At 38.4% G+C, this 27026-nt stretch overlaps 1 protein-coding gene across 22 annotated transcripts in view; it reads right to left on the reverse strand.

The window, feature by feature from the left end:
* DENND1A (DENN domain containing 1A) overlaps nt 1–27026 on the reverse strand; it is a 553495-nt gene that overhangs the window by 365888 nt on the left and 160581 nt on the right. For 15 of the 22 annotated variants that reach the window (XM_078375877.1, XM_078375918.1, XM_035257037.3 and 12 more), the window contains 2 exons: nt 13046–13095; nt 2114–2233 (listed from right to left, as the gene is read on the reverse strand). The exons of 2 other annotated variants lie outside the window; for them this stretch is intronic. In XM_078375877.1, coding sequence (XP_078232003.1) covers nt 2114–2233; nt 13046–13095 — 170 coding nt within the window. The remainder of the gene's footprint in view (nt 1–2113; nt 2234–13045; nt 13096–27026) is intronic. 5 more of the 22 variants (XM_078375906.1, XM_078375962.1, XM_054236739.2 and 2 more) reach the window with 1 other exon arrangement.

The following is a 27026-nucleotide window of genomic DNA, read 5'->3' on the forward strand; positions in this document are numbered from 1 at the left end:
AAGCAAAAGTTACACCTGCCTCTCCTGCCTCCCTTCTGCCTCTTCCCCCTCTTCTACCTCTGCCACCCCTGAGACAGCAAGGCCAACCCCTCCCCCTTCTTCCTCAGTGTGAAAATAATGATGAAGGCCTTTATGATAATCCACTTCCACTTAATAAACAGTACATATATTTTCTCTTTCTTATGATTTTCTTAGTACCATTTTCCCTACCTTACATCATTGTAAGAATCAGCATATAATATATGCAACAAACAAATATGTATTAGTCAATGGTTTATGTTACTGGTAAAGCTTCCAGTCAACAGTAGGCTATGGATTAGTAGTTAAGTTTTTGAGGAATCAAAGTTATATGTGGATTTTCATGTGTGCAGGAGTACCAGTGCCCTTAACCCCACATTGTTCAAGGGTTAACTGTATGAATATGCAGTGGCCTGGCCAGGGCTGAAGTATAACAGACAAAACTGAAAGGGAAATTTTTCTTTAAAAAGAAAAAGACTGGCCGGGCGTGGTGGCTCACACCTATAATCCCAGCACTTTAGGAGGCCGAGGCGGGTGGATCACGAGGTCAAGAGATCGAGACCATCCTGGTCAACAAGGTGAAATCCCGTCTCTACTAAAAATACAAAAATTAGCTGGGCATGATGGTGTGCGCCTGTAGTCCCAGCTACTCGGGAGGCTGAGGCAGGAGAATTGCTTGAACCCAGAAGGCGGAGGTAGCGGTGAGCTGAGATGGCGCCATTGCACTCCAGTCTGGGTAACAAGAGCAAAACTCCATCTAAAAAAAAAAAAAAGAAGAAAAAAGAAAAAGACCACACAGTTAAATTCAAATGTAAATACTCATTTACATCAAAGTCTAATGCTCTGGGCAGGTAATTCTTGGGCCTGGCTACTGAGGCGTGCTTGAGAACAACTGAACACACAGAATCTCCCAAAGCAGCTTCCTTCCTAAAGCCTCCAGCAGTCTCTCTCACGCCCACGTTACAAACACTATGCTTGGTGCAGAAGAGAGTCAACTTCACTGATTAAAAGCACTAATGATACTAAGATTTGCGTAGAGAAACATAAACGTATAGCAGTTCAGATTGACAGTTAGTGCGCATGGGAACTTCCAAAGTCAGCCCCTCCTCCGCTATGGTGTGAGGGTGTGTGGGTTTGGGGGACAGGGGTCGGTGGGGGTGTCTTTTCTTGATGAGAAGAAGAAAGTGCAGAGACTAGTGCCGCAGAGAACTACCCTTTCTGGAATCCATAGAGGGTCTGGCCTTTTATCCCCAGCCCAACCCAAGCCTGAGGGCCGGGGTTTTGTCATGGGCACCTCCTGCTGCCATGCCCTGGCTGTTCCACACGAGCAGAGAGAGACAGGAGGCAGGCCCCTCTGACACCTACTTAACCGAGGCAGATGGAGAGGGGAGCATGGGGGATGCCTTTACTTCCCCCTCAGGAGGCGCCCAGCAGGAGCCCACAGAGCCAGCAACTCCAAAATCGGATTTCCACACATCCTCCCACCCCAGAGCATGCCTCACCCTTCTGGCAGGAGGAAACAGAGCCTTAAGCAAGTGTGGCTCTGGTGTATGAGGGGCTTTTAGAAGACCTGAAGAAGCCTTCTTATACGATCCTGCACTTTTTTCAAAACTTTACAGAGGTAGCCGAGTCGGGACACAGTTATTCATTTACTGATGCAAAGGGGGCAAGGGTGTTACTTTAAGGCAGACACAGTCCGTGTCTGCAAGATGTCCTGAGCTACAGACACATACTTTATTAATAATCTTACATACACAAAATGTCCAAGAGACAGTCTAACAGGCTAATTTCTGACAGCTCCAGATAACAGCAGAAGGCACTGAAGCCACACTGACTCTCTGGCTTCCACAAACTACTCACAAGAGATGGTCCCTTTTCCCACCCAAGGGATATGATACAAATAAATAAATACAATTATCTGCAGAACTTACAGTGCAAGAACAACATTGTGAAGTCCTTCTCCCCAAATGCAGTGACTTGTGGGAAACAGATAGGAAAATGAAACGAACAGCTGGAAGATTTAATTACGGAAGAGCAACTCAGAAGCTGACATTGCTTCAGAGAACGAGCCAACAGCCCAAGCCTTCTCCCTTACCTTAAGATACAGAAGCAGCTCTTCGCTCCTGAAGATAAGCGGCAGAACCCGAATCTCTGTTTGCTGTCAATGTCAGTGAGCACGAACGTGAAGTTCTGGCCAACTTGGCTAACTGTGAGGCTGCAGCAAAGGCAGAACAAAGGGGAAAATGAATGTGCAGTAAGTTTCTTGATAAAGTATCTAATCACAATGAGTCATTGAACTTATAACATTTCCTCTCTCAGTGGAACTCTTAAAATTTACACACTTCAAGGGAACAGACTGTAAGCAATTTAAAAAAAAAAAAAAAAAAGACAGGCTGCAGCCCATTCTAGTGACCACCTCAGAAATCAAATAATCAGGGCTATCACACCTTCTCCCTATTGAGTTCAGTCTGTGAGGCAGCTCTGTCAGCCAGCCCATCAATCCTGAAAGGTGCCCTCTATTAACTTCATTTTGCTGATGAAGAAATTAGTCTAGAGAGGCATTGCCTAAGCTCAGCTGATCAGTAGTAAAAAGCTGGACTTTAACCCTAGCTCTGATTCCACAGGCCACTCTACCAGCTTGCTGTGAACAATACCCACCTGAGACTCCCCTAGTTCAGAAAATAAGAATCCTTGCCAGAGCAGAAGGTAAATGCTACTATGTGCCAGCCACAAAGTTAGACATCATATATGCGTAGACCATCTCACTGACTCTCAGGACAACCATGGAATTCAGAGGATGTTCTCATTTTACAGAAAAGAAAGCTACGGAACAAAATAGGTAGGTAACTGAATCAAGTTCACACAGCTAACAAAGGGGAGGAGCTGAAGCTGGAAAGAGGGCAAGCTTAGGTGCAACTTTCCTAAATTCCTGTATCTTTCATAATTTCTGAATTTATGAGAAACGTACTTCCTATTTTAGAGGACAAAAATAGCCAAATGTCTAGCATTGCATGATGTCTTCTAAGAAATAGAAACTTTTTTTTTTTTTTTTAGATAGATTCTCGCTCTGTAGCCCAAGCTGGAGTGCAGTGGCACCATCTCGACTCACTGCAATCTCTGCCTTCCAGGTCCCAGTTCAAGCAAATCTCCTGCCTCAGCCTCCCGAGAAGCTGGGATTACAGGCATGTGCCACAATGCCCAGCTAATTTTTGTATTTTTAGTAGAAATGGGGTTTCACCATGTTGCCAGGCTGGTCTTGAACTCCTGACCTCGTGATCCGCCCGCTTCAGCCTCCCAAAGTGCTGGGACAACAGGCGTGAGCCACCACGCCTGGCCAGGAAGAAATACAATTAAATTAGAGCAGATTTTGCTCAGTGGAAATTATATAACAATGCTAGTTCCTGTCAAAGAACCTGAAGAGTGAATGGGTTTCCCTACCTTACGCTAGATTCAGTTTTGTCTTATGGTGGCAACGAAATAGAATTTTCTTTTTACCTTTAAATGTTTAGATTCTATAAAACTAAATTTCCCATTAAGGGGAAATACTTTGAAGATGTATATCCATTTTTGTAAGTTACTGTAATTACCTCAGAAAAAGAAGAAAAGAGTTTTTTCTCTGAAGATTAAAATATTTTTGGTTAAAAAAAAATCCAAATTCTAATACGTGAATTTATACTAACATAATATGCTAGAATTTGACACTGAGTTATTCAAAGAAACCATCAGCTCACTGTATTTTACAATATTCAAATTGGTAAAATATTCAAATCTATGCTATCAGCTATCAATTACTTTATAAATTATCAGAAGAAATTTAAAACTCATGGTTTACCAAGCTTTTTCCAAAGGCAGAATTCCTATTGAGTCTTTGGATATGATATGAATTAAGCTTTCAAAGATGGGGTAGACTTTCTAAAACTCCCTTATACAGCCACATAAATAATTAAAATTAAAGGAATTTCAAGGTATTCCAATACAAAGGTCAATGGCTTCTGCCTGTTCATATTTAAGGAGACAACTCCATCCCTTAGAGAGTGATTAGAGTGTACAAGAAAATAATTCAGAAAGAAAAAGTGTTCCACTCTCCTTATTTAACTAGGAAGGTGAACAAAAACAAGGTAGCAATTTAAAAGCAACGTGGTCATAAAGCAGGTGTAAGTAATGCTATCCCTCCACCTTACACAGCCAGGAGAAGGAACACATTTCTATAAAAGTTATAGAGCTGTCAAGGGGACACCAAACGCTACTACCTTCTTATGGCTGTTATGTTTTATCTATAAAGCTTGGATACTGTGTTACTATGGTGATTTAATACTATGTTTTAAAGGGGGATTATATGATTAATTTTAACAAGGTTGAGAACTGAAGATGTGTGAGAAACAGCATTCTAGCTCACATAATTAAAGTGATTGGGGAGAAAAGTGGGCCTCAATGGGGGAGGGGAAATCCTGTTTTATTAAAATATTTAAAGCAACAGGTCTGGATGATTCTAAGTTATAAATAAGGTTGTGCTTTAAGAAACACTACTACGTGATCATACAAAATACAATTATTCAGTGTTTTAACTCAGGTTTCGATTTCACTTCTAGAATATTTAAAATGAATACTCTCTGTAAGTATCATCCTAGAAAAGCAGGGTGTTGATAGGACTGGATGAAAAGAAAACACCCAGGATCTCCAGGAAAAAGAGAATGAATGCACCTGATTTGTGAATTGCATGTCATTAATTTCCTACTCTCTTTTTTACTCCCATTAAAAATGCTGAAAATGTGTTTACACCATAGACTCAAAGAATAATTACTCATTTACCTAGTTCAAATCCCAACTCAATCACTGACTAAATGGGCCTTAATTTAGCAAGTTACTTCAAACCTTTAAGCACCTCAGTTTCTTCACCTGGAATAACAATGAGATACTATCATCCAACCCATTGGATGTTTTGAGAATAAATGGAAAAGAACTTGGTATAAAGGCCAGTCCAGAGTAGGAACAATTAAAAAGAGGGATGCAAGCTGTTGCCAACTATGAAAACTAAAATTCACATTAAAGGCCAGGCATTTACTTAGAATCCTCTTGATTCAGCTTTATAATATCTGTGAGTAGAGGAAGAAGTCTGTATTCTCTCTCTCTCTCTTTCTCTCTCTCTCTCCCACATCTGTTGTATATTTTTCAGGAAAGAGTAATCCTCTGGGTGACTAAGTGACTGATGTTTGCATTACAGTGAAAAAGATTCTTTTTCGGGGGTGCCACAGCTTACAAGGAGGTACTTATTCTCAATTGATTCACTTTTTAAATTCCTGGTAGGGTGAAGTAGAAGTCAACAAAAGCCCAAAATCAGTAGACTCTAAAAGATTGTTTCCTTGGACAATTTCCAATAAACCAAACGTCTGGCAAGGGAAGTCAAACAGCGTTAACTTAAAGGGTTCTCAATCTCCAAAAAATTTCTCTCTCTCCTACTTGCTGGGGTAGTCTATGGGAGTGTTCACTATTTCTCCATAAAAATGACTCCAGGGGAAGGGTCTGCTTCCTGAAAATCTGCAGTTTTGTGTTTACGTCAGCATCCATAATTTCCACAGGAATCAGAGATTTCAGGATGATGGAAGCTAGGAGAAACCTTAGAAACCATCTCACCCAATTTTCTTGTTTCACAGGTGGGAAAACTAATATTTAGGGTTTATTTGCATTTTGTTTTCCAAGGTAATCAGGACTAGAACAAAAATCCAAGCCAACTTCTGGTTCAGAGTCCTTTCCGTACTGCCATGCTGCACTAAACACAATGAAAATCCTCCCTGGGAAGCTTTCAACTCAGTTTAAGGAACTAAGGTATGCGAGGAATTCAGATAGTTGTCTTAGCAAAAAACCGTATTTTTTACTAAGGTAGGGAGACCACATTCGAGGATCTCCAGAAATAAACCCAGGAGACCAGGACCAAGACCAGCCCTAGATGTGTTTCTCGTAGCTTCGCATGCCTAGGAATATGAAAAACAAGGGAGAAAAGCAATGACTATTTGAGCCACAGACTTAAACCTTCATGCTGCCTTTTAAATGCCTATCAGCCATTCAGAGCCTCTCCAGTAGCATTCTGCTTCATCTTGAAGTTGTTTACAGGCCCAGGGCATGAATGGTATGAAGCATGAGGATGAAAAGTCTGATTCTAGTCTCCCAGTGAGAAACTTTAACATGTGAGCTTCACTTTAGGCTTCATTATCCATTTTGCAAATTGAGCCTACAACTACACTGGGCACTGTAACAAGTTCTGGATATATAACACTGAACAATATAGACAGGGCCCCTGCCTTTGCAGGCTTTCTGTCTAGTTAGAGAGAAATGATAAACAAGTATACCACAAAACCTACAGCTTGTAATAGTGTTGTTACAAAACCACAGAAGGAATAAAGATAGAAGAAAATGGAAGAGAAAGACCCTACTGAGATAATGTGGTCAGAGGCAGTTCTCAAGGGATGGCAACAACATTGACCAAAAGATGAGATGGAGCAGCCACTCAAGAAACAGGGAACTGGGTTGTTTCAGGCAAAGAAAAGAGCTATGCAGAGATCAAGGAACCAAAAGGACAGGAGTACTGCCAGTGCACAGGAGACAAAGGAGAAGTGGCATCACACGAAGCTGCTAGATAAAGCAAGCTCCAAATCACACAGAGAGTCCCACAGGTCATGGTAAAGAATTCAGATATTTTTTTGGGTGGGGGCGAGGCAATGGAATGTCATTGAATGATTTTTGATTAAGACAAAAACACAGTCTGGTTTATAACTTCAAATACTTCAAATATTTGATCTGACTTACATGGAGAGCAGTTTGGAAGAAGGTATAAGTAGAAGTGGAGAAAATAATCAGGAAAAAATTGCAGTAGTCCAGGTGAGATTGGATGGTGGCTTAACTCATGTTGGGAGAGTAGAGATGGAGAGGGATGGATAGTTCAAGTTATAGATAGCAGATATGAATGACAGGTTTGCAGATGGACTGGGAATTGGGGAGCAAAAAGGCAGAATATTACCATTTGATGATAGGAAAGACTAACAAGTTTGGGGGAAGATCCAAGAGTTCCATTTGGGATATGTTAAGTCTGAGAAGCCTGTAAAACATCTAAATAGAAATGTCAAGTACAGAGCTGAACACACTAGTTAGGAAATCAGAGGAAACGTTTGGAATGAAGCTATAAATTTGGAAGTCATCTACACACAGATGGTATTTAACACCATGGTAAAGACTGGGATCACTTAGGGAGGGAGTTCAGAGAAACAAAAGAGGATCCAGGACTAATTTATAGAAACACCAATTTAGAAGATGGGTGAAGAAGAGACCAAAGAAAGGAGAACAGCCACGCAGAACAAACAAGAGGGAGTAGTCACCTGTATTGTGACGCATCAAAGATGAGAAGAGGAAAAAGCAATGTCTTATAGAATTAAGCAACATGGAGGTTTCAGATGACCCTGATAAAACAGCTCTAGTTGAATGACAGAAGCAGAAGACAGGCTGAAGAAGGCTGAGGGATAAGTTGAAGTGTGTAGATAACTCATTCAAAATAGAGAATCAGAAAGCAACTGAGTGTTATTATTTTTAGGATGAATACCAGAACTTGTTTTTAAGCTGCTGGAAATGATTCAGCAGAGGCAAAGATGTATGATGCAGGACAGAAGAGAAAACATTCAGTCCTAGACCTTACATCAGAGTCCCAGATATGTTACTCACAAGTTATGTGGGCATAGACAAGTTACTATACTTCTCTGACCTCATCTGTAAATCATCAGAATAATCATATCACTTTCCAGAGTGGTTCTGAGGATTAGAGATAATGTATACAAGATAACTAGATATAGTAGGTACACAACAAAAATGATCATTACTACTTCTAAGCAATTACAAAATTCAAGAGATGGAACTGAAACATTTTGTCCCCCTCTATTTATTTTAGCTCACTAACAATTATCTGTTGTCCATGGCAGGGCACCTAACTGCCACTTCTCCTTTCCTTTAGTGCACATGAAGCATAGGGCAGGAATGAAGCTTCATCAAACCACCACATCTCCCAGCCTTTAGTTCCATGAGCCTCGAAGCTTTCTTCCGCAAACACACCTTACATCTGCCTGGGCTTCAAGTTTCTCACCTTCCCTGCTCAAAGATCCAAGTGGTGAGAATAACATGGACCCAAAATATGAGGGGACCAACAGTAAGTGACATGCTTGGAGACAGAAAGCAATGCCTACCTGCTCGAGAAACTCACCAGATGATTCTAAGAACAGAGTTCTGTCCACTCCCTCTACATGAGCCTGACAAAGTCAACATGAAGCATAACTGTAGAATTAAAAAGCATCAAAACCAGAAGGAACAGCAGAGATTGATGGAATCCAATTCCCTTGTTTTATCCATGAAAAAATGAAGAAAATCAGGGAAGAAGTCAGTTGTCTCACAGCACATAGCAGAGCAGTGGTAAAAGCAAAACTAAAATCCAGATCTCCTGGTTGCTGCCCACCACATTGTCCATTAAGGTCCAACTGCTTCATCGTCATCAACACTATAGAAAATAATCATGGGGCACAGCTGAACCTATAGAGTAAACTAAACCAAGGGACTACAGTGGGCCCAGTGGGTTCAGATTTGGAAGGTAGAGCAGGGTGAATCTACAGAGGAGAGGTCTGAGAAGATAAGATGTTAATGCACTATTCCTATGTCTGTGTGGGCTTCATTTTCTTCTTTCTCTCAATTTCCTACTTCTCTACAGTAAGTATATGTTGCTTTATTGCCTTTGAAATAAATAAAACAGTTTGTTAGGTTACTTATGCTGTGATGTATCTTATGGAGGCAGTATGGGAAAACAGGGAAGGTATGGTGGAGTTGGAGGTCAGGCAAATGAGGGTTCTGCAAGCAGCTCTACCACTAACTGGTAGTGGGACCTTGGATAAGTTATTGAGCCTGAGCCTCTGTTTCCTCCTGGGTGGCATGAGGATAATGGTAACCTTGCAAATTTGTAACATTTTATTACAGGAAAAGAACACAGGACAACGCCTGGCACATAACAGATACCCAATAAAATGGTCGGTAGCATTTGAGCCACTTTTGCATCTGGGGTTACATCCTGACCATTAAATGATGCCTCTGCCCCTGAAGAGATTATTTCATTGCATTTCACTATGATGTCATTTGTGTGTGCCAGTATAATTTACAGGAAAACAGAATGGTAGGTGACTTTCCAGCTTCTGAAAGAGGATAAACACAAAAATGGAAGAGAATAGCTCTTCCATCATCCAATGCATCTCTCAAGTGCTTTGACTAACTGAAGCTGGTTGTCAGCTATCAAGGGCAAGCAAGTAGCAAACATGATATGAAATGGTACAAGTCTTTTTTCTTTTAAGAGACTACTTTCATGAGTAATAATGAGTTTTTGAGAGTGATACAGGGATCTCAACACTGACACTTCACTACTCTCTCCCAACAACAGCTTCATGTACAGTGTAGGGTAGAAATAACGCTGGATTAGGAATAAGAGTACCAGTGCCTTTGCCAGCCCTGTAAATTACATAATTGTGACCATAAGCAAGTAATTTCACCTCTGTGGATCATGGTTTTCCTTTTATAAAATGGGCGTTTGAGCCAGATGAATTTCAGTTTTAAAATCCTGTGGTCTTGTTCCCACACATTTTCAAAGCCTCCAGTGGCCAGAGCCCAGTTTCTCACAGTCACCCTCTCCCCAGCAGGCTCCATCTGCTCTGGCTGAACAAGCTCTAGGCTCATTGGGGCTTCTCCTCTGCTTTGCTGTTCAGTGCAGATGGGGTGTTACGCTCCCCTTTCGACTTACCCACTTCTTCCTGTCCTGGCAGACTCAACACAATACTCCCCAGTCGTAAGAAGTTTTCTCTGACCATTTTGGTCCTCTCTAATCTCACTATCCTTTGGGTTACTGTTCAAAATATCTTCATAATACTTCCTGGACTAGACTGGGAGGGCAGAGCTGCAAGTCTGAGGCCATTTCTGTTATCCCCCATATTACCCAACACAATGCTCTACGTCCTGAACCTTCCTTTGCTCTTTTGTAAAAAAGATGCCATCATCTATCCCTTAGAGCTTCTGGGAAGAATAAATGATACAGTGATGTGGCAGCCCCCAGCATTTTGACTAGAATCGATAAGGAAATCAAATCCTAGTTTCCTTCCTTTCCTCCCTCTCTATATATTTGGTGACTGGTCTTCCCCCCAAGGTGGTCTGCTGAAAAATGTATTTGTCTGGTTGTGCTAAGAGAACCTTGGGCAAGTCCCGATTTCTCTGCAGCTTAGATTTTGTTCAAATGAAGATAATGGCACCTGCTCTTATCTCTTATGATAGGAGGATAAAATGAGATAATATATGAGAAAGCACATTCTTTTGAAAAGCTACCGACTTTATTATGTTTCCTAAGTCCTAGTTTCAAAAAGAAAAATCTTAACACAAGAGACAGCGATGTCAATGTTAACAGGTGATTTGATGATGACTGTGAAAATCCCACTCTTGATATAGCCTAGAAACATCAGAAAGTTTTATTACTGTTCCTTGGGGTAGAAAAGCAGAGATACTAAAAAGATTAGGAAGTTTTCTTTTTTGAAAGAAATCACCTGGGGCATTACTTGTCTCCCAAGCTGGCATATTTTCTAAGTCAAATAATATCATAAACACATGTAGGGGGCTTTGTGGGACTCAGAATCTGGAGATATCCATTTGACAGTGCTAACTACAAACTAATAAAAAGCTGAGACATTGAAACCCTTATATTTCTTATAAATAAACTTTATTCATTATTATTATCTCTTCTGTATTAAAGTATACCAAGGTTAAAAGTGAGAGAACAGAAAGAAAATATATAGTCCCCAGATAAAGTGTTTTTTTGGTATCAATAAAAGTTATTAACACCCATATGGTATATAATACAATGTAAGAAAGAACTATTGTACATATTAAGGAATAAAATATCCAAAAAGAAACATTTCCATCCTCAAATCCTTTTGTTAAAAAAAAAAAAGAAAGTAACAGGATTAGGGGAACATAATTTGGAGAGAGGGATTCTGAAAGAAAAATATATTTCTAACAACCACAAAAAGGCATCAGATATTATTGGTAACAAAAAAGATTTTAGAATTATCAGTTCAGGACTCAGCTTTTCTGCCATTTCAGAATGTAATCACTCAGACAGGTAGGGAAGTAGAAGTGTATGTGTGGTATAAATCAGAGAAAAAGAAATATAAATGTGTATATGTGTGTATGCATGCACACGTTTGCACATGTGTGCCGGTGGGGAAGAGAGAGATTTAATCTCTATGCATTTCTTATAAGTTTACAAAGTCAATTAAGAAACACCTATACAAAACAAATCAACTCTAACTAGAAGTCATGTAAAAATGTTTTCACTTATTTTTCTTTGTTAAATACCTAACTACATTTTTTAAACATTTCAGCTTTATTACTTTTTATAAATATGTCTGCCATAATTTGTCATACATTTTATAAGAGGCTAGAGGAGATTTCATGCCTTGCTAATTCATACATATAAAATGTGAAATCTGCATTAAATATCTTTAAACAAAACCCTACTTTTTTGCTATTTTTAAGAGGAATAGGGTGAAGAAGAGACAAGAGGACTCTCGTTACAAAGACTGACCCTCTTAGAATTAAGGCTATTCTTTTTTGAGCATCAACCTGCTACCAAAACATTCCTGGTACCAGGATTTACAAGGTCTGAGTCTGGAAATACTACAATGGTTGATTGGCTTAAGAAAAAATAAAATGTTAGAACCAGGGAGAGCAGTGATTAGAAGTGGCTGGCAACATTCCAGAGTTGCTTTTTAGTACCCCTTTAAACTCCTTTGGTTACTAATTCTCATCTCATACTATCTTTAGGTTTATGCCAAATAAACCAGGACAGTGATATCACAACGTGTAGGAAAGATCCAAGCAGCATACTACCCACATGTACTCTAAATCACTGACATCTTAAAGGCTTTGCCTTGTTTCGGTACACTAAAATACATGATAGAATCTTCCTGAAGAGAAGCACAAATTTTACAGCTTTCTTGGACTATATTATGGCATTTCTTACTTACAAAGTTATTTTCTACAACCTCTCTATGTATAAAAGTGGATTTTTAAAGATGTAATGTATGTACAGTTTCATAGTTCAAATTTCCATTAAGAGAAACCTGAAGAGACAACAATCAAGTGGGCAAATGAATGAATGTAAAAAACTAATGCTTCAACTGTAATGAAAAAGAGTAGACATTTCTCGAAAATAAAATAATTGTTGTCATTTTATTAATATAGTTAATAAATTGGTTTTATAAAGTAAAAAAAAAAAGCTCTTCTAAAATTTTCATTAACCAGTGACTCGTTAAAAAGAAAATAAAACCCTCAGACTATTTTAATTGTCTTAGAGTTCTTATATTTGCTCCTAAAAAAGTTTATCACAATGTAAATACTAAGAAAATGTTTAGGCAGTTTTGTACTTTTTAGTCTCGAAATCTATAGAAAATTCTGCTTCCCCCACAGATACCATTCTTAGCCACCTAAACAAAATATAAAACACTATTTAACAATATTCTCTTTAAATAGCTGAATACCTTTAAACAAGATAGGGCTAGGACTGATTTAAATTATAAGTTGAAGTCTGGGGAAAACAAAGTCTATATAATACAAAACTTTGGAGTCAAGTAATATTACTTGTTTAAGCCAAATATATTCATATTTAAATAACAATTAAATAACATCAGACCATTCTTAATCACAGTTTAAGTCTGATAACCAAAATTAAAAATTTAATGCCATACAAAATACATCTCACAAACGAACCAATGCAATGTTCTAAGCTTTAAACTTTTTGACAGTGTCAATAAAAACCCCAGGAAGGGAGAATATTGCAACTCTCTTTGGAACACAGGTATCTTAAATCATGGTTAAACAGACAGAATGTTAAGAATGGTATGGTTTTTATTTTCTATGGCAGGTTTATTGACACTTTTTTTTCTAGTAAAGTTTGAAAATCTGACACTACCTGTCCATATAGAAGGGGAAACAAAACTTGGTCAAAGTCTGTAGAACTTCCTGTGGAGAGAAAGAGAGATAATTTATACATCTAATGGGACCAATAAATCTAACATTAACCACAGCACACAATCTAGCAACTTTACCCTAAAGAAAGAGGAGACAGATGAAGAAATATGGGCTTTATCAATTACATGGGAGGAGTACCAGGCAGTCAATCATGAGAAATAATAAACATGATCAAACTTCATTAAAAATGAAAAATTAATCAAGAATCACACATGGGCAAGCAGCAGGAGCCATGCAGGAAAGCTCTGAAGGGAGGGAGGCGGTTGGGTTGCTGAGTGTTAACACCCCTCCAGGGAACATCTCCAGCCTGACCATATGGATCAGAGTGAATAACACTGAGCCACATGGGTTTGGCCTGGCAGGGCCGCTGTTGCTGGCACCGTTTTTGCCTGTTACCTAGGAACAGAGGGGGCCGGGATTAGAGAACGCTTCCCAACATCAATAGGCCAAATCACAGCAGAATGGAAAGCCAACTTGAAGATAATTGTCCCTGAACATTGTCAGCTACATTTTTTAGAGTTTAAAACTTCATTTACTTACTTTATAAAGAAGTTGCCATTTTTAGCATACATTTATTTTGGAACCAAACTGTAACAATTTTAAGTATGTACTATTCTTATTGAAATATCACCATAATTGAACATACTCACCTGCTTGTAATTTATTAAAATTTAAAGCAAACTACCAGTTTAAATGTCTTTTTAAAATATATATATATATACATATATAAGTACATAAAGCCAGGCACATTATTCAGGATCAGGGTACACAAAGTAAGGTGACATCTCAACAACTTATTCATAAAATAAATTCTTACAATAACAACAACAACAACAAAAGTACATGACACACAATATACAGTGGTGTGTGACTTTCCCTAAAAGACACATTTCATATATATAGCACATATACACATAGCTAACCACATAGACAGGTAGTTAGTTACTATTTCCTTCACAGAATTTTCCTTAGCTTGACTTAATTTAACTGCAGACTTGGACAGCCCACAGTTGGTGCTTATCATAAGTTCACAGACCAATGTTATACATTTAAAAAAAGTATTCCCTTCATGCATTTGATTTGCTTTTTAACTATTTAAAATCCCAACTTCAAGACAAAATGAAGAACACATTTTTCAGTCATTGAGAAGCTGGTTCAAATTAAAACAAACCTGCCCATTGCAAACCCTAATCCAAGTGATAAATTAAAGATCAGTTTACAAATGTAGCACTTTTCTAACCAATAATAATGAATTATCAATGCTAACTGAATTGATGCTTCTCGCTTCATTTATTTTTAAAACCAGTTCTATCATTCAAGAAATAAACCACATCAATCTAATAACCCACTCAATGAAGCAGAAAGCACACTGACTTGCTCTGCCAGAGCATGTTCCGCCTACATAATTCAATTGAGCATATCCTATTTTTTAATATCATCTTGGACTGGCACTATGTATATCACAGCACTGTTAAGGCATGTCATGAAATAATATAATAAATGAATAGGAAACTAAGAAGTGAAAAACAGTGGATGAGAACACCTCAGCATATCCTAAGAAACATTATTTATAAATTAATTTATAATGTGGCACTCAGGCATATACATTGTTTATAAACTAATCACACTTAGATAAACTGCAGTAGGTAATACAGAATCAGGACAAAGGCAATTTTTCAGTGCACAATGTTATTATCAGGCAAAGATAGGAAAAGAGATCACATAAAACATTTAATGCCTGCAGTGTTAATTAATTATAAAATACACTACAATTCATGTACACAAAATCCTTATGATTTATACACAAATTCCTTACAAATTTCCTTCAAGTTTTGACTAGTAACAGAAAGCATCTCTTAACTTCAGTATATGAATCTGCCATTCTTTAAAACTCAGTATTGAGTGCTCACTCATTGACAATATCAGCTACAAAGACAGCTATCCTTTACCACTCAAAAGTTACAGGTGCAGAAAGTAATTCTCTACTCTATGCTGGGGTTGCACTGGCAAAAGGCCTCAAAGATTTTTGAAAGAAAGGACCCCCATGGCTATGAGAAGGCATTGTGCTCTACAGCAGAGTCAAAGGAATCTAATATGCCCAACTTATTACTCACTACAATATAGAAACTTCTTACCACTCTCTAATGTCAATAGTAATAACTAACCTTCAACTTGTCTATCAAATAATATTAGAACAAATATCAAAATACTCAACGTAAGCTGAGTGTAACCACCCACCAGCTTTCCTTTTTATGAAAGCAAACAGCAATAAATCTAATTAAGCAATGGGGCAGGGGGAGGGGAGGGAGAAGGGAATATAGGCAAATGTAGGCACATGTTGGTACATTACAATATGTTTCTTCATGTTTGTGATATTACAAGAGCTTGATATTCCAATTTAAGTCAAACAAGATGGTGGTGTGCTGTCGGAAGAAAAAACAAAAATGAGCATCTACTCTGTGTTCAGCATATTCACACATTATCGAATTCAGACCTGAGATATCTACTTCTTAATTTGGGAAGGGGAGGACAGGAAGAGGGAGAGAAAAACAAGCAATGTTCTCTGTAAATAAAAACTGCAATAAACCAATTTAATAAGTTACATAAACCCATTTTCTGAATACTGATGTTTTCCTTACATATAAACATTCATGCCTTATCCTCTTTTCCCAAAAAAAAAGTACAATTATTCGAATATGAAAAATACCACTCTGAGAAAGGGGAACTTTAAAATCCTGATTTAAATATATTTTGAGCAGCACATTCATGGCAGTGGCCCACAGTCTTTCAATATTAACTTTATTGGGACATCAGTCATTAACCAGTTATCAACCCCTTTTTCTCGCTAGAACTTGTGTCTTTGGCTAGGGCACCTTCTTTGTAGATGGTAATTTTTCTCATTCCCGGGAATTGTTCTCATTCCCGGTTCTCTTGCCTACACAAGCTCTTTTAGACAACCAGCCTCGGTGCAACTTCAACTACTGCCACATAAATCGGATCTTGGGGATGCAGCACAGCTGATGAAATGTAAATGACCTCATTGCTAAGGCAGGGGGTGGGGAGGATTGTGTGCCAGCTCTCCAGATCAATTCCCAAGTTTATATTTTCACAAATCTTTTTATGTACAGTTTGATTTTTTAACATTTTAATGAGCAAAAAAGTGAATCTATAGTAGCCAGTCACCACAGTTAAAGTGCAGGGCATGAACTGGATCCCAGGAGGAAACCAGTCCACCATGTCACCACTGGCTTTAGGACATTCGCCACCTGGTTCCATGTCCCCAGGTTCCAACTCTTTTCATAATCAAAACACTGCTGACATTATAAACCCCAGACGGGTCTTCTAAAATCCCTCCCAATCAATATATCCAACACATAACTTATTGGAGACAACACTGAGCTCATTGATTAAGGTGAGTTCAGTAGCAAAGTTTTCAAAATAAATGAGACAAGAATACAGCATTCAGCCCCTTTGTGTCACCAGACAATTTATGAAATAGGCAATTCCAAAAGGGCTTTTCTTCCTAACAAAATATATGATACTTCATGTGGGAAGAAATGAGAGCAGAGGGGGCAGGGAGGAAGTGTGTTAGAGAGGCAGTTGCACAGATCTTTCAGTTATGCATACATGAAGCAGCAGATTGCACAGTGTAGTAGAAAAGTAACATCTATGAAACTCTCCCCACAAGAAGACACCAAGCCTCTTGAACCAAAATATGATATTAACACACCTAATGCTGGACACACTTGCAAATGAAATTCAGAAATGAACTCAAGATTCATTTCAGTCTACTTTAGATTCACTTCATCCAATTCTAATTCTTATCCGGTCAGAAGGCCCGAATTTACTCCAATCTGGAAAAATTAGATTACACTCAGTTGACACTGAACCTAAGAACCCAATAAACTTTTAAATGTATAATATTATAGAATCCTATCTGGAAGCAAAACTTCGAAGACTAAATTCAATGACGTTAACTGGGATTATTAATGAGAAGGCTAGACTAATTCACCCTGACCTTGGGGTGCTAGGTAGAGGGGTATAGGAAATCTTGCAACAACCAACATTCCAGATATCAAATACTTTGTTTTCATTGCTTCATTGAAACCTATAAACAAAAATTAGTTTTATTTGGCAGATGAAAACAACTGACAGTCAGACACAGACATACACACCCATAAATAAATGCCATCTGAAAGATAAAAGTGCAGGGTGATTACAGTGTCCACTGGAGTTACAGAACATAAGAAGATGAGGCATATTCTCAATAGTTCAAAGGGAAAAAATGTGTGCAGAAAAAGATTTAAATAAAGAGAAGAAATAGCTTGAATAAATGAACGTATATTAAAATATGTAAAGTCACAATTAGCCTCTTGGTGGCTTGCTGAAAGCTGATGTAGCAGTTGATAATTTACCTTTGTCCAAAAACAAGAGTGAAAGAGGGAGAGGAAGGGAAACCGTGGGAGAACGTTTCCTGGGTTTCTTATATCTAACTTATTTGTTCATTTCAAAATGTAGGTGTGTGATGAAAAGATCGGCAGAGCTCAAATTCCTAAAATACTCCCTATGTTTAAATTTTTTTAATACCATGAGAGAGATGCTGACCCTCTAAGTCCTGCAATTGTGAGCAGTGCCACTGACTTAAAAGAAAAGCCTCTGATTGATGATCTTAAAACTCAAGTTGAAAGTTAAAAACAGAACACACACAAAATCCAAACATACAAAAAAGCCAACAAAATTTCTACCTTAAGTCATTTCAAGTTAAAACCAGGGACTCCCAATGAACCCTAACAAAGGTTTTAAATGCTGATGATTAAGAAGGGTAAAGCAGTTGTTCTTGGAGGCTTAATTAGCACCAAGTTCAAGAATGTTGATCAGAAGTTTCCTAAATGTGAACACAGGAAATAAATTTTTTCTCCTTAAGTGTCAAACTAAATCCAAGACCCGTAGTGTAATTACAACCAAATTTTAATATTTTTCAGTGGGAAAAAGAAGCCTGGAGTAAGAGGTTTTACAGAAAGGCCTTTCAACACCCAAACATAAAAGCCGGGTCAAATTTCTAACAACACTGCTCAAATACTACAGAGCCTGCTTCCTTTCTTTGGTACATTTCAATATTTACCCCCAGTTTACTTTTTATAAACTTCAGTTAATTCTGAGTCATAATTTTGCTAATTTGTGATATCTAATATGTAGTTTCAATGTTGTAATTCAAAGATAAAATTATAATAAATTCATCATATTCTATAAACATATATTATATAAACTGAGTACCTAAATTATCAAGGACAGTAAGTGCAGAAGAAGGCTTTCGACAGCAAAAGAGACTCCTCCAAAACTACTTTTAAGTATAAACCTTCATGGCCTTTGAAGTCTGAAGCAAAAATATGAAATCTTATTTTTAAAACTTTTTAACACAATTACTTTATCCTTTTGCATCCTCCCCTTTCTTCAAACTTATCTAAAACAAAGTTGTACCATGATCATATTATATAATATCCTCTATTCCAAGATTCCCTTTTATTAATTTTAAATCTTACACAATGTGGTTGAAAATGAGAGAGCTGTATTTATAAGGTCAGCATAAAATGGCAACAAAATTCTTCACACTTGCTTCAAATACTGTACTTCCAAAATGAGCAAATTATTTGGTTATGATCTCTTAACAATTAGCATTCAGTGGCATCCGAATTCAGTGGTATTTTAGAGTAATATGATTACTCTAAAATATTTTCTCTTGCTCATTTTCTTAGGCATTTAAATTCCTGTTATCTGAATATTTATGTTATCAATATTTCCAAAAGGAAGAGGGGAGGAGGGGACACAAGTCAGAACATACCAAAGGAATACGGGTCCCAACAGTAAAACTGCAAACATGATTTCACCGAAGAGGCAACTTGCCCTTAGGAAGATACTATTTAAAAAGAAAAGAAAAAAAAAAGAGCACTGATAGAAATACTATTTTGTAAGCATATTAAAAGCTGTCAGCCTTTAAATATTTTAAATGCACACAAAAATGTGCACAGATGGGCAACTTTTCTGCTCACATTAGTCTAGAGAAAAATCTTTCATTATCAAGCTCAAAGTCCTTGAATTTTTTAAACTTAATTGTGCCTCTATTTCTTAGAATTCACACCCCAAGGCCAAAGCTTTCCTGCCACCAGTCCTTCAAATCTGACTTGGACATTACACGGGAGGAGGCTCCAAGCCTCCCTGAGGTCTCACTCCTTTTACAACACACGAAAAAGCAGTCGATAATGGGCCCATGCTGAATTCACTGCTCTCCACGTCTCCTCTTGGGACACAAGCCTAGCAGATGTGATAAAAACTGTGTCAGAGAAGTGGCTCTAGTTTGTGCCTTAATGACAACTTAAACCTCTAAACCAATACAACCAAAGGACTAACAGAACTGGCTGTTACCTCTCTCTCCTGCCAATCTTCAAATATCTCTGAACTAAATTAGCACCTCTACCCACAACTTCCCCTGCCACCCCACAAAATCCATTCTAATTTTAAAAGATAAATGAATTCAGCAAACACCCGTCGGTGGCATAAGTGTCTGGGCGCTGTGTGTGTGTGTCCTGTAATTAAGCCCTAACACATATTTCATGTAGTTTATATTTTCTCAAGGTATGATTGAGCATTCAAATATCTTAAAGGACTACCTAGTAAATTCCCTCTGATCACCACCCCAGTAACCGTATTAATAAATACAACTGGTAGAGTTACAGCTTCCAAAAAGTACCTAAAGGTCTAAAAATTATTTTTAAATATGTTCAAACATAGGGAAGAAAAGTGATATACTGAGTTATTGAAACATTCTAATTATTAAAATTTATACAGGAGAATTTTTTTAAACCATGGGTGGCTATACTTTTAACTTGTATGAATGCTTTGTCTTACCTAATGATATGGTACCAAAAAATAGATTTAAATGTGTACTTCTGATAACATTTTCTAAATTCTATAATTCAGCCTTCAGATGATAGGTCTTTTTACTCAGAATCTTGAAAGCCTATTCAGTCACAATTGCATACCCACTTAATCAGCAATCATTGTTCTGGGATGCAGGACTTTGTTGTCAAGACAAGCACCAAAACCTTAAAAAATTTTTTTTCAGAACTGGCATAAGAAAAAAGTGATCTTTGTCAGACAAGGACAAATTTATGCAAATCTTTTATAAACATTCACAAACATTTATTTAGCTTTTGAAATGTTGGCCTCATTTGAGAGCATGAAAATGAGGGGGAAGTAGGAAAACGCAAAGGACAGCTTAGAAGCTGGCACGCTACATAAATATTCAGAAGGAAGATTATAGGATTCATGTTAGGCTGTCTTAGGCTTCTCCAAAGTCCACACAGAATACCAAAGAACAAAACTAACGAGAAGTACAGCAGATGTTAGACAATGCATCAGCCTCTTTTCCTCTCTCACTTGGCTATACTTGGACGCTTTTATATTTTCTTTCAATATGGTTAGGTCATTCAAGGATTCTCCTATAGACTCTGTATTGTGGCTACAGATCTATAAGCTGAAGGTCTGTCAGCTTTCCAAAAGTTTCCTATGAAAAGGCATTATGCAAATTCTACCTCTCTTTACCCTCTTTTCGGGGGGAAAAAGGCCTCCAGTATGCAGTCATCGGAGTATTGGAAGCCCCAGCCTTCATTTCTGTATAGCTGTGTTTGCCTCAGGGCCACGCTGCTTGTTTTGACAGTGGATCCCCCTAGATAGTTGGGATTAGTCGAGCTTGTTTAGATAAACTTGAAATCAAGGCCTTCTCTAGGTAGACAGCTAGATGTAGCTACCGAGTTTCCAGCTGCCTCTTCCTTTCATCCCAAAACAACTGCAGATTCACAGTAGCTATCACAGCCACAGGCTATGTCACATACCTAAGTACAAAATTAAAGGCTGCTAAAAGAAGCCTTTGTAAGTCTTAGTGCTAAAATAAGGAATCTGTACTGCTTGGTTTATACAAATTATTCTAGCACTACCAGTATGGAACTGAAATCATCAGTTAACAAGGCATATTAATCAAGGTTCCTGGCTTCTTCTGATAGACAGGATCATAGTTTGGTAATATATCTGACCTTCTGCTTATTAGCTCTTGTATGAGAATAAAAGCCTAAAATGTTGAAAAGGAAATAGGCTTTATTTATCCAGTGGCAGGGAATGTCAGACACCGTCAACAAACACTGTGAGCAGAATATGAAAATCAAAATGTAAATATCAAATCTGCTTTTGAGAGAGAATTATTTAGCAACTGATTAGACAGAGTCTCACTAAACAGTCATCTGTTTAGTGTTACAGAACTGTTTCAAATCAACTTTTATTTCCTACAACTTGCAGATTCAGATAGAATAGGAAGATACGAAGAGGATTCAAGACTGAAAAAAAATTATGCTCAGAACAAATTGATAACATCTCATTACAAAGACAGAAGGAGGTGATATGAAACACCACTGAAATAAAAAAAATTATATAATTCAAAAAGTTTCTAACATCTAACACTCAAGGATTTTAATTTTTTGCAACTAGAAAAAAAGTCTCTTCAGAGGACCAGCAAAATACAATAAAATAATACAATCTCACAGATATATTTGATTTTACTTTGCATATCTTGCTGTAACATACAAATTCTAGTGTTTACTTGAGGCTACCCGGGATAAATTAAACGCAACAATGGTACCATAATATGTTCAGACACTTTCCAGAACTATTCTGAAATATCATACAATACAGAAGTCCCTTTACCCTCTGTCTGTACTGTCAAATCATACAAGGCACTCTTTCAATCAAGTCTTCATTTCACCACCAAAAATGCGTTCTCCTGATTCAACAGGTAAGTCACTCTTTAAAAGTGTTAAGACATTCAAGACATTCTGGAATTGAAGTCATCACTTTGAGCTTTTCCTATGAAATTTTGGATTCCTTTCATGTGCAACTTATAACCTAAGAAGAGAGCCGGCAAACTTTTCTCCAAAAGGCCAGATTGTAAATATTTTAGGCTTTGCGGGCCACTTATGGTCTCTGTCACGTGTTCTTGTTTTTTTTTTTTTATTATCCTTAACAAGAGTAAAAAACCATCTTACCTCACAGGCCATACAAAATCCAGCCCCAGGCAGGATGTGACCAGCTGGCTGTAGGCAGTAGCCTGCCAACCCTGATCTAGAGTGTTAAGCAGCCTGGCCACACGACATAACCCAAACAAACTCACCAACACCGAAAAACCCAAATTCAGAAATCCCAAAAGGTAAAACAGCAATGACAATCATGTTGGTTCTCTGGTAATTCAACAATTCACACGTGATTGTTGCCAAATGGCCAAATGCCTACTGCACACCAATGTGCTATTTTAAAAAATGTTTAAATTATAAAGAATTAAAAATAAAACATGTTTCCACCACCCAGAATTCACAACTGTTTTTGAGGCATGGACTCTTCATAGAAATAACTCTTAGATCAATGTATTTCATTTCTACAGGTAAGGTCCATGGGTTTTCTTGACAGATAAATGAATTCATCCTTTATGGCTAATCGAGAGCTCTTCAGTTTGAGGTTTGTTTGGCTTAGAATATTTTGAAAGCAATATTAAAAGAGGAGAAATCCTTTTCTGGTTCTCTACTCCCCACTCACTCAAAACACATTGCTTGTCCAATGATGGTTTTTAGATGAAGAATACAGAGGGGCCTCCTCCTGCCTCTCTCACTGCTCTATTTCCGGGCCCCTTCTCAACTCCCTTCCATGATTTTATCTTTCTCCTTCTCTCTGTGCATCTTCCTCTATTAGCAGTTTGCCTACACCTTAGTTTCAACTATCAGCACAAGGTAAATGACTCTCAAATTCAAGTGTTCAATTCTGAACTACATTTCCAGCTCCAGGTTCCTATTCTTTTTTGTTTTGTTTTTTATTTTTGACACAGGGTCTCACTGTGTTGCCCAGGCTGGAGGGAAGTGGTGCAATCTTGGCTCACTGCAACCTCTGCTTCCTGGGCTCAAGCAATCCTCTCACCTCAACCTCCTGAGTAGCTGAGACCATGGGCACACGCCACCATACTGGGCTGGTTTTTTATTTTTGGTAGAGATGGGGTTTTGCCATGTTGCTCAGGCTGGTCTCAAACTCCTGAACTCAAGTGATTCAAGCTAAAGTGATTCACTTTAGCTTCCCAAAGTGCTGGGATTACAGGTGTGAGCCACTGCGCCTGGCCTCCAGCTCCTATTCAAATGGTCTGTTGGACATTTCTTCCCCACATCCCACAGATACTTTAAGCTCAACATGTCTGAAATCCAGCCTTGTCATCTAGGTTCCTGGTACACTGCTGCTTGCTAATCCCTTTCCCCCCATCAAAAGAAGAAAGGATCTCAGGTCACCCTTAATACTGGCTAGGAATACTGGCTAGGGGACAGATGATCCATCTGTGTGACTGAGATTCAAATATTTGCCATGGCTGTTGAATTTCAAGATAACTCTGAAAAAAAAAAAAAAGCATCTGAGGCTTTAAAACCTTTCCAAGTGTTAGTAAACAAGACAGGGGACAAAGAAGCCCCTGAAATCAAGCACTATACTTCAAAGCCATAAGAGAAAAGAAAATAAATTATTTCCCTAAGCATAATAACATACTTAGTACCAGACAATGTGCTAGAGGCCAGTAATAAAGCACAGACCAAGCAAGATGTGGTCCCCGTCTACATGGGGCTTATGATCTAGTTGGAAATAGAGATGCTATCAAAATGTACACATGAACACCTAATTCAAACTGCCCCAGGAGCTGTGACAGAAAAGAGCAGAGTGCTCAAGACAGAATGCCAGGGGCCTGAATTTAGATAGAAGGAACAAGAAACATTTCTCAGGAAGCAACATTTGGAGCTGAGACTTCAGGAAAGAATAGGTATTCACCAGGCAAAGACAGGGAGCTGCAACAGCAACAGCAGAGCAAGGGCAACAGAACAGGAGTCCTTGGCACATTGAAGGCACTAAAAAGCAGCTTGGCAGGCTGGAGCAGAGGAGACTGGACAAGTTGGCAGGGGCCAAAGCATGGATTGGATCCTTTTGCATTCCACTTGCATAGGACTTTTTTTGGAGTAGGGGGACAAAGTCTCGCCCTGTCACCCAAGCTGGAGTGCACTGGCGAGATCTTGGCTTGTTGCAACCTCCAACCTCCCAGGTTCAAGCGATTCTCCTGCCTCAGCCTCCCAAGTAGCTGGAATTACAGGTGCCCCCCAACACACCAGTTAATTTTTGTATTGTTAGTAGAGATGGGGTTTTGCCATGTTGGCCAGGCTGGTCTCGAACTCCTGATGTCAAGTGATCTGCCTGCCTCAGCCTTCTGAAGTGCTGGGATTACAGGCATGAGCCACCGCACCAGGCCTTGCACAAGACTTTGTAACCCTCCAGCTACCCCTACATCTTCCACACCCCAGGAGGACTCAGACGCTATTCTCAGTGAGCTTCTCGCCTCTCCCAAGTTGCCTCCCCGAATCCTGTCCTATGGCTATCATTCCTATCATCAACTCGACCATTATTCCTAGACTGAATTAAGAAGGATGGGGGTTATACCCATTGCCAGTGTCCAGCAAAGTATCTGGCACACAGGCAACATTCAGTGAATGATGACGCTGAAAAAAAAAATAATTGGGTGATAGTCTGGACTAAGAAAGGAAGAAAGAGCATTGATTGAGCACTTACTATTGCCATGCACTGTGCTAAAGTCCACATGCCTTCATGTTCAATCCTCATAGGAAGCAGTGAGACCACATGGGCCAAAGCACAGACTTGAATTGATCAGAGAATCAAACTTTAATGTTTATTCTTGACATTGAAAATGAAAGAAATAGAGAAGACTGAAGTTTGTATAAATGTAGTATCACATTTTTGTCAAAGGTTTGCCATTTTTGCCTAATAACATGAATTATATATATAAAGTATCTAAATTTACCTATAGAAGTTTACTCAGATTGTGGAACTAACCTATTTGACTTTATTTTGTTCCTCATCTATCAATGGTTATCTTTTCTTGGTTGAGGGGAGGGGTTTAAGTGACCAGTGGAAAGGGACTGATAAAGCAACTACTATGTGTCAGGTCTTGCTAGAAATGTTACATATGCTCAGTGATCCTACCACTAATCTTATGCAGATATTATCACCCCCCTATTTATGGACTGCGCCTTGAAAACTGAGTAAAATTAGTTTCAGGTAGACTGGTGAAGTAACTTGCCTATCTCGCTACTCAAGAGAGAGAGTCTCAATCTCCATCCTTGTTTGATTAGCATTCTGTCCCCAGGGTCATAAGCATTCACACAGCTAAGATTTTGTGCAGTACTAGCCCTCCATGTTGAATGCAGATAATGCCTCTCTCCAAGCTCACTTCCAACTGCAGCAGTAGAGTGAAAGGTTTGTGCTGTGCTGTTAAAGGACCTTAGGGAAGGGTAACCTCACCTGCCAGTTTGCCCAGGACATCTCAGTTATGCCTATGATTTCTATGAAGTCACAGTGCTCTTTCAGTCCCAGAAGTATCCTGGATTAGATGATATAATCACTAGAATCTTTGAGGGGAAACCATGTCTTGTCTGGAGGGCAATAAAATAATAGTTGTTTCAGCTGCCTTGTGATGAGAAATTGGGGAGTGGTTCTAGAATAGTGAGGGTTTATCATTCAACTTTGGGTCCTTCTATCTACAGGAAGGACTTATTTACATTCTGAGACTTAATACAGTATCAAACATCATCAGTTACATAGAAGCATCAAACTGTTTTTCCTCATACTACAACAGAAAACATTTACTGAACTAGATGAATTCAGATATTATGTATACATTATGGCTACTTTTCCTGACAATTCTACAAAGTTAATATTATTAATACTTTTTCATTTATCAGATGTAAAAGATGAAGTCAAAAACTGTAGTCTTTGTCCAAAGTGTCATATCCAAGGTCAAATCTCATATAACATGGGGATATTTGCCTCCTAACTTTTCTTTAAGTTACATATTAAAAAAAAAAAAAAGGCTAGGCACAGTTGGCTCATACCTATAATCCCAGCATTCTGGGAGGCCAAGGTGGATGAATCACCTGAGGTCAGGAATACAAGACCAGTCTGGGCAACATGGCAAAACCCCGTCTCTACTAAAAAAACAAAAATTAGCCAGGCATGGTGACACATGCCTGTAGTCCCAGCTACACAGGAGGATGAGGCAGAAGAATCGCTTGAATCTAGGAGACAGAGGTTGCAGTGAGTCAAGATTGCATGACTGCACTTCAGCCTGGGCAACAGAGTGAGACTCTGTCTAAAAAAATAAAAATAAGAATTTAATATTTTAAGGGGTAGGGGAATATTTCTTAAGACATAAATAATACATGAATAATAAAAAGTATTTCTAGCTGCATATAATCTGTTTATTATAACAGATACATTCTAAAAATCCAAAACTATTTCTCAATTTGCTAGGGGTTTAGATCTCTAGAAATGATAAGTATATGACAGGTTGGAAGAGTGCTCTGATAAAAAATGTTTTCAGCACTTTAAAGGTTATACCTCTAAAACTACATACTGCACAAAGAGGCATCATGTTCGATATACACTCAAATATGAGAATCCTAAACACATCTGCTTAAGCCTCTGCTAGGTAAGATGGGATTTAATAAGGGTATGTCTTGGATGGTCCTACCTAGCTGAAATTCTGAGCCCGAAGATTACAGTATGAGGGCTACTCAATCACTTACTATATATTAGATGCTTGGCCTCCTAATAGCCATGCGTGGTATCAGGTCCTAGAGATCTGGACATGAAGCTGGCAAGAATCTCTGACTTCCTGCCTGGGAAAGGGAGAGGACAGTAAACAAGCATAAAGTGTTTTAGGTTTTCTGATAGAAGCCTTCCTGGGGGATGTAAAAGACTCCTTAAAGGAGGTAGCATTAAAACTGACTTTT

Source organism: Callithrix jacchus, chromosome 1, assembly GCF_049354715.1.
Source record: "Callithrix jacchus isolate 240 chromosome 1, calJac240_pri, whole genome shotgun sequence".
NCBI lineage: Eukaryota > Metazoa > Chordata > Mammalia > Primates > Cebidae > Callithrix > Callithrix jacchus.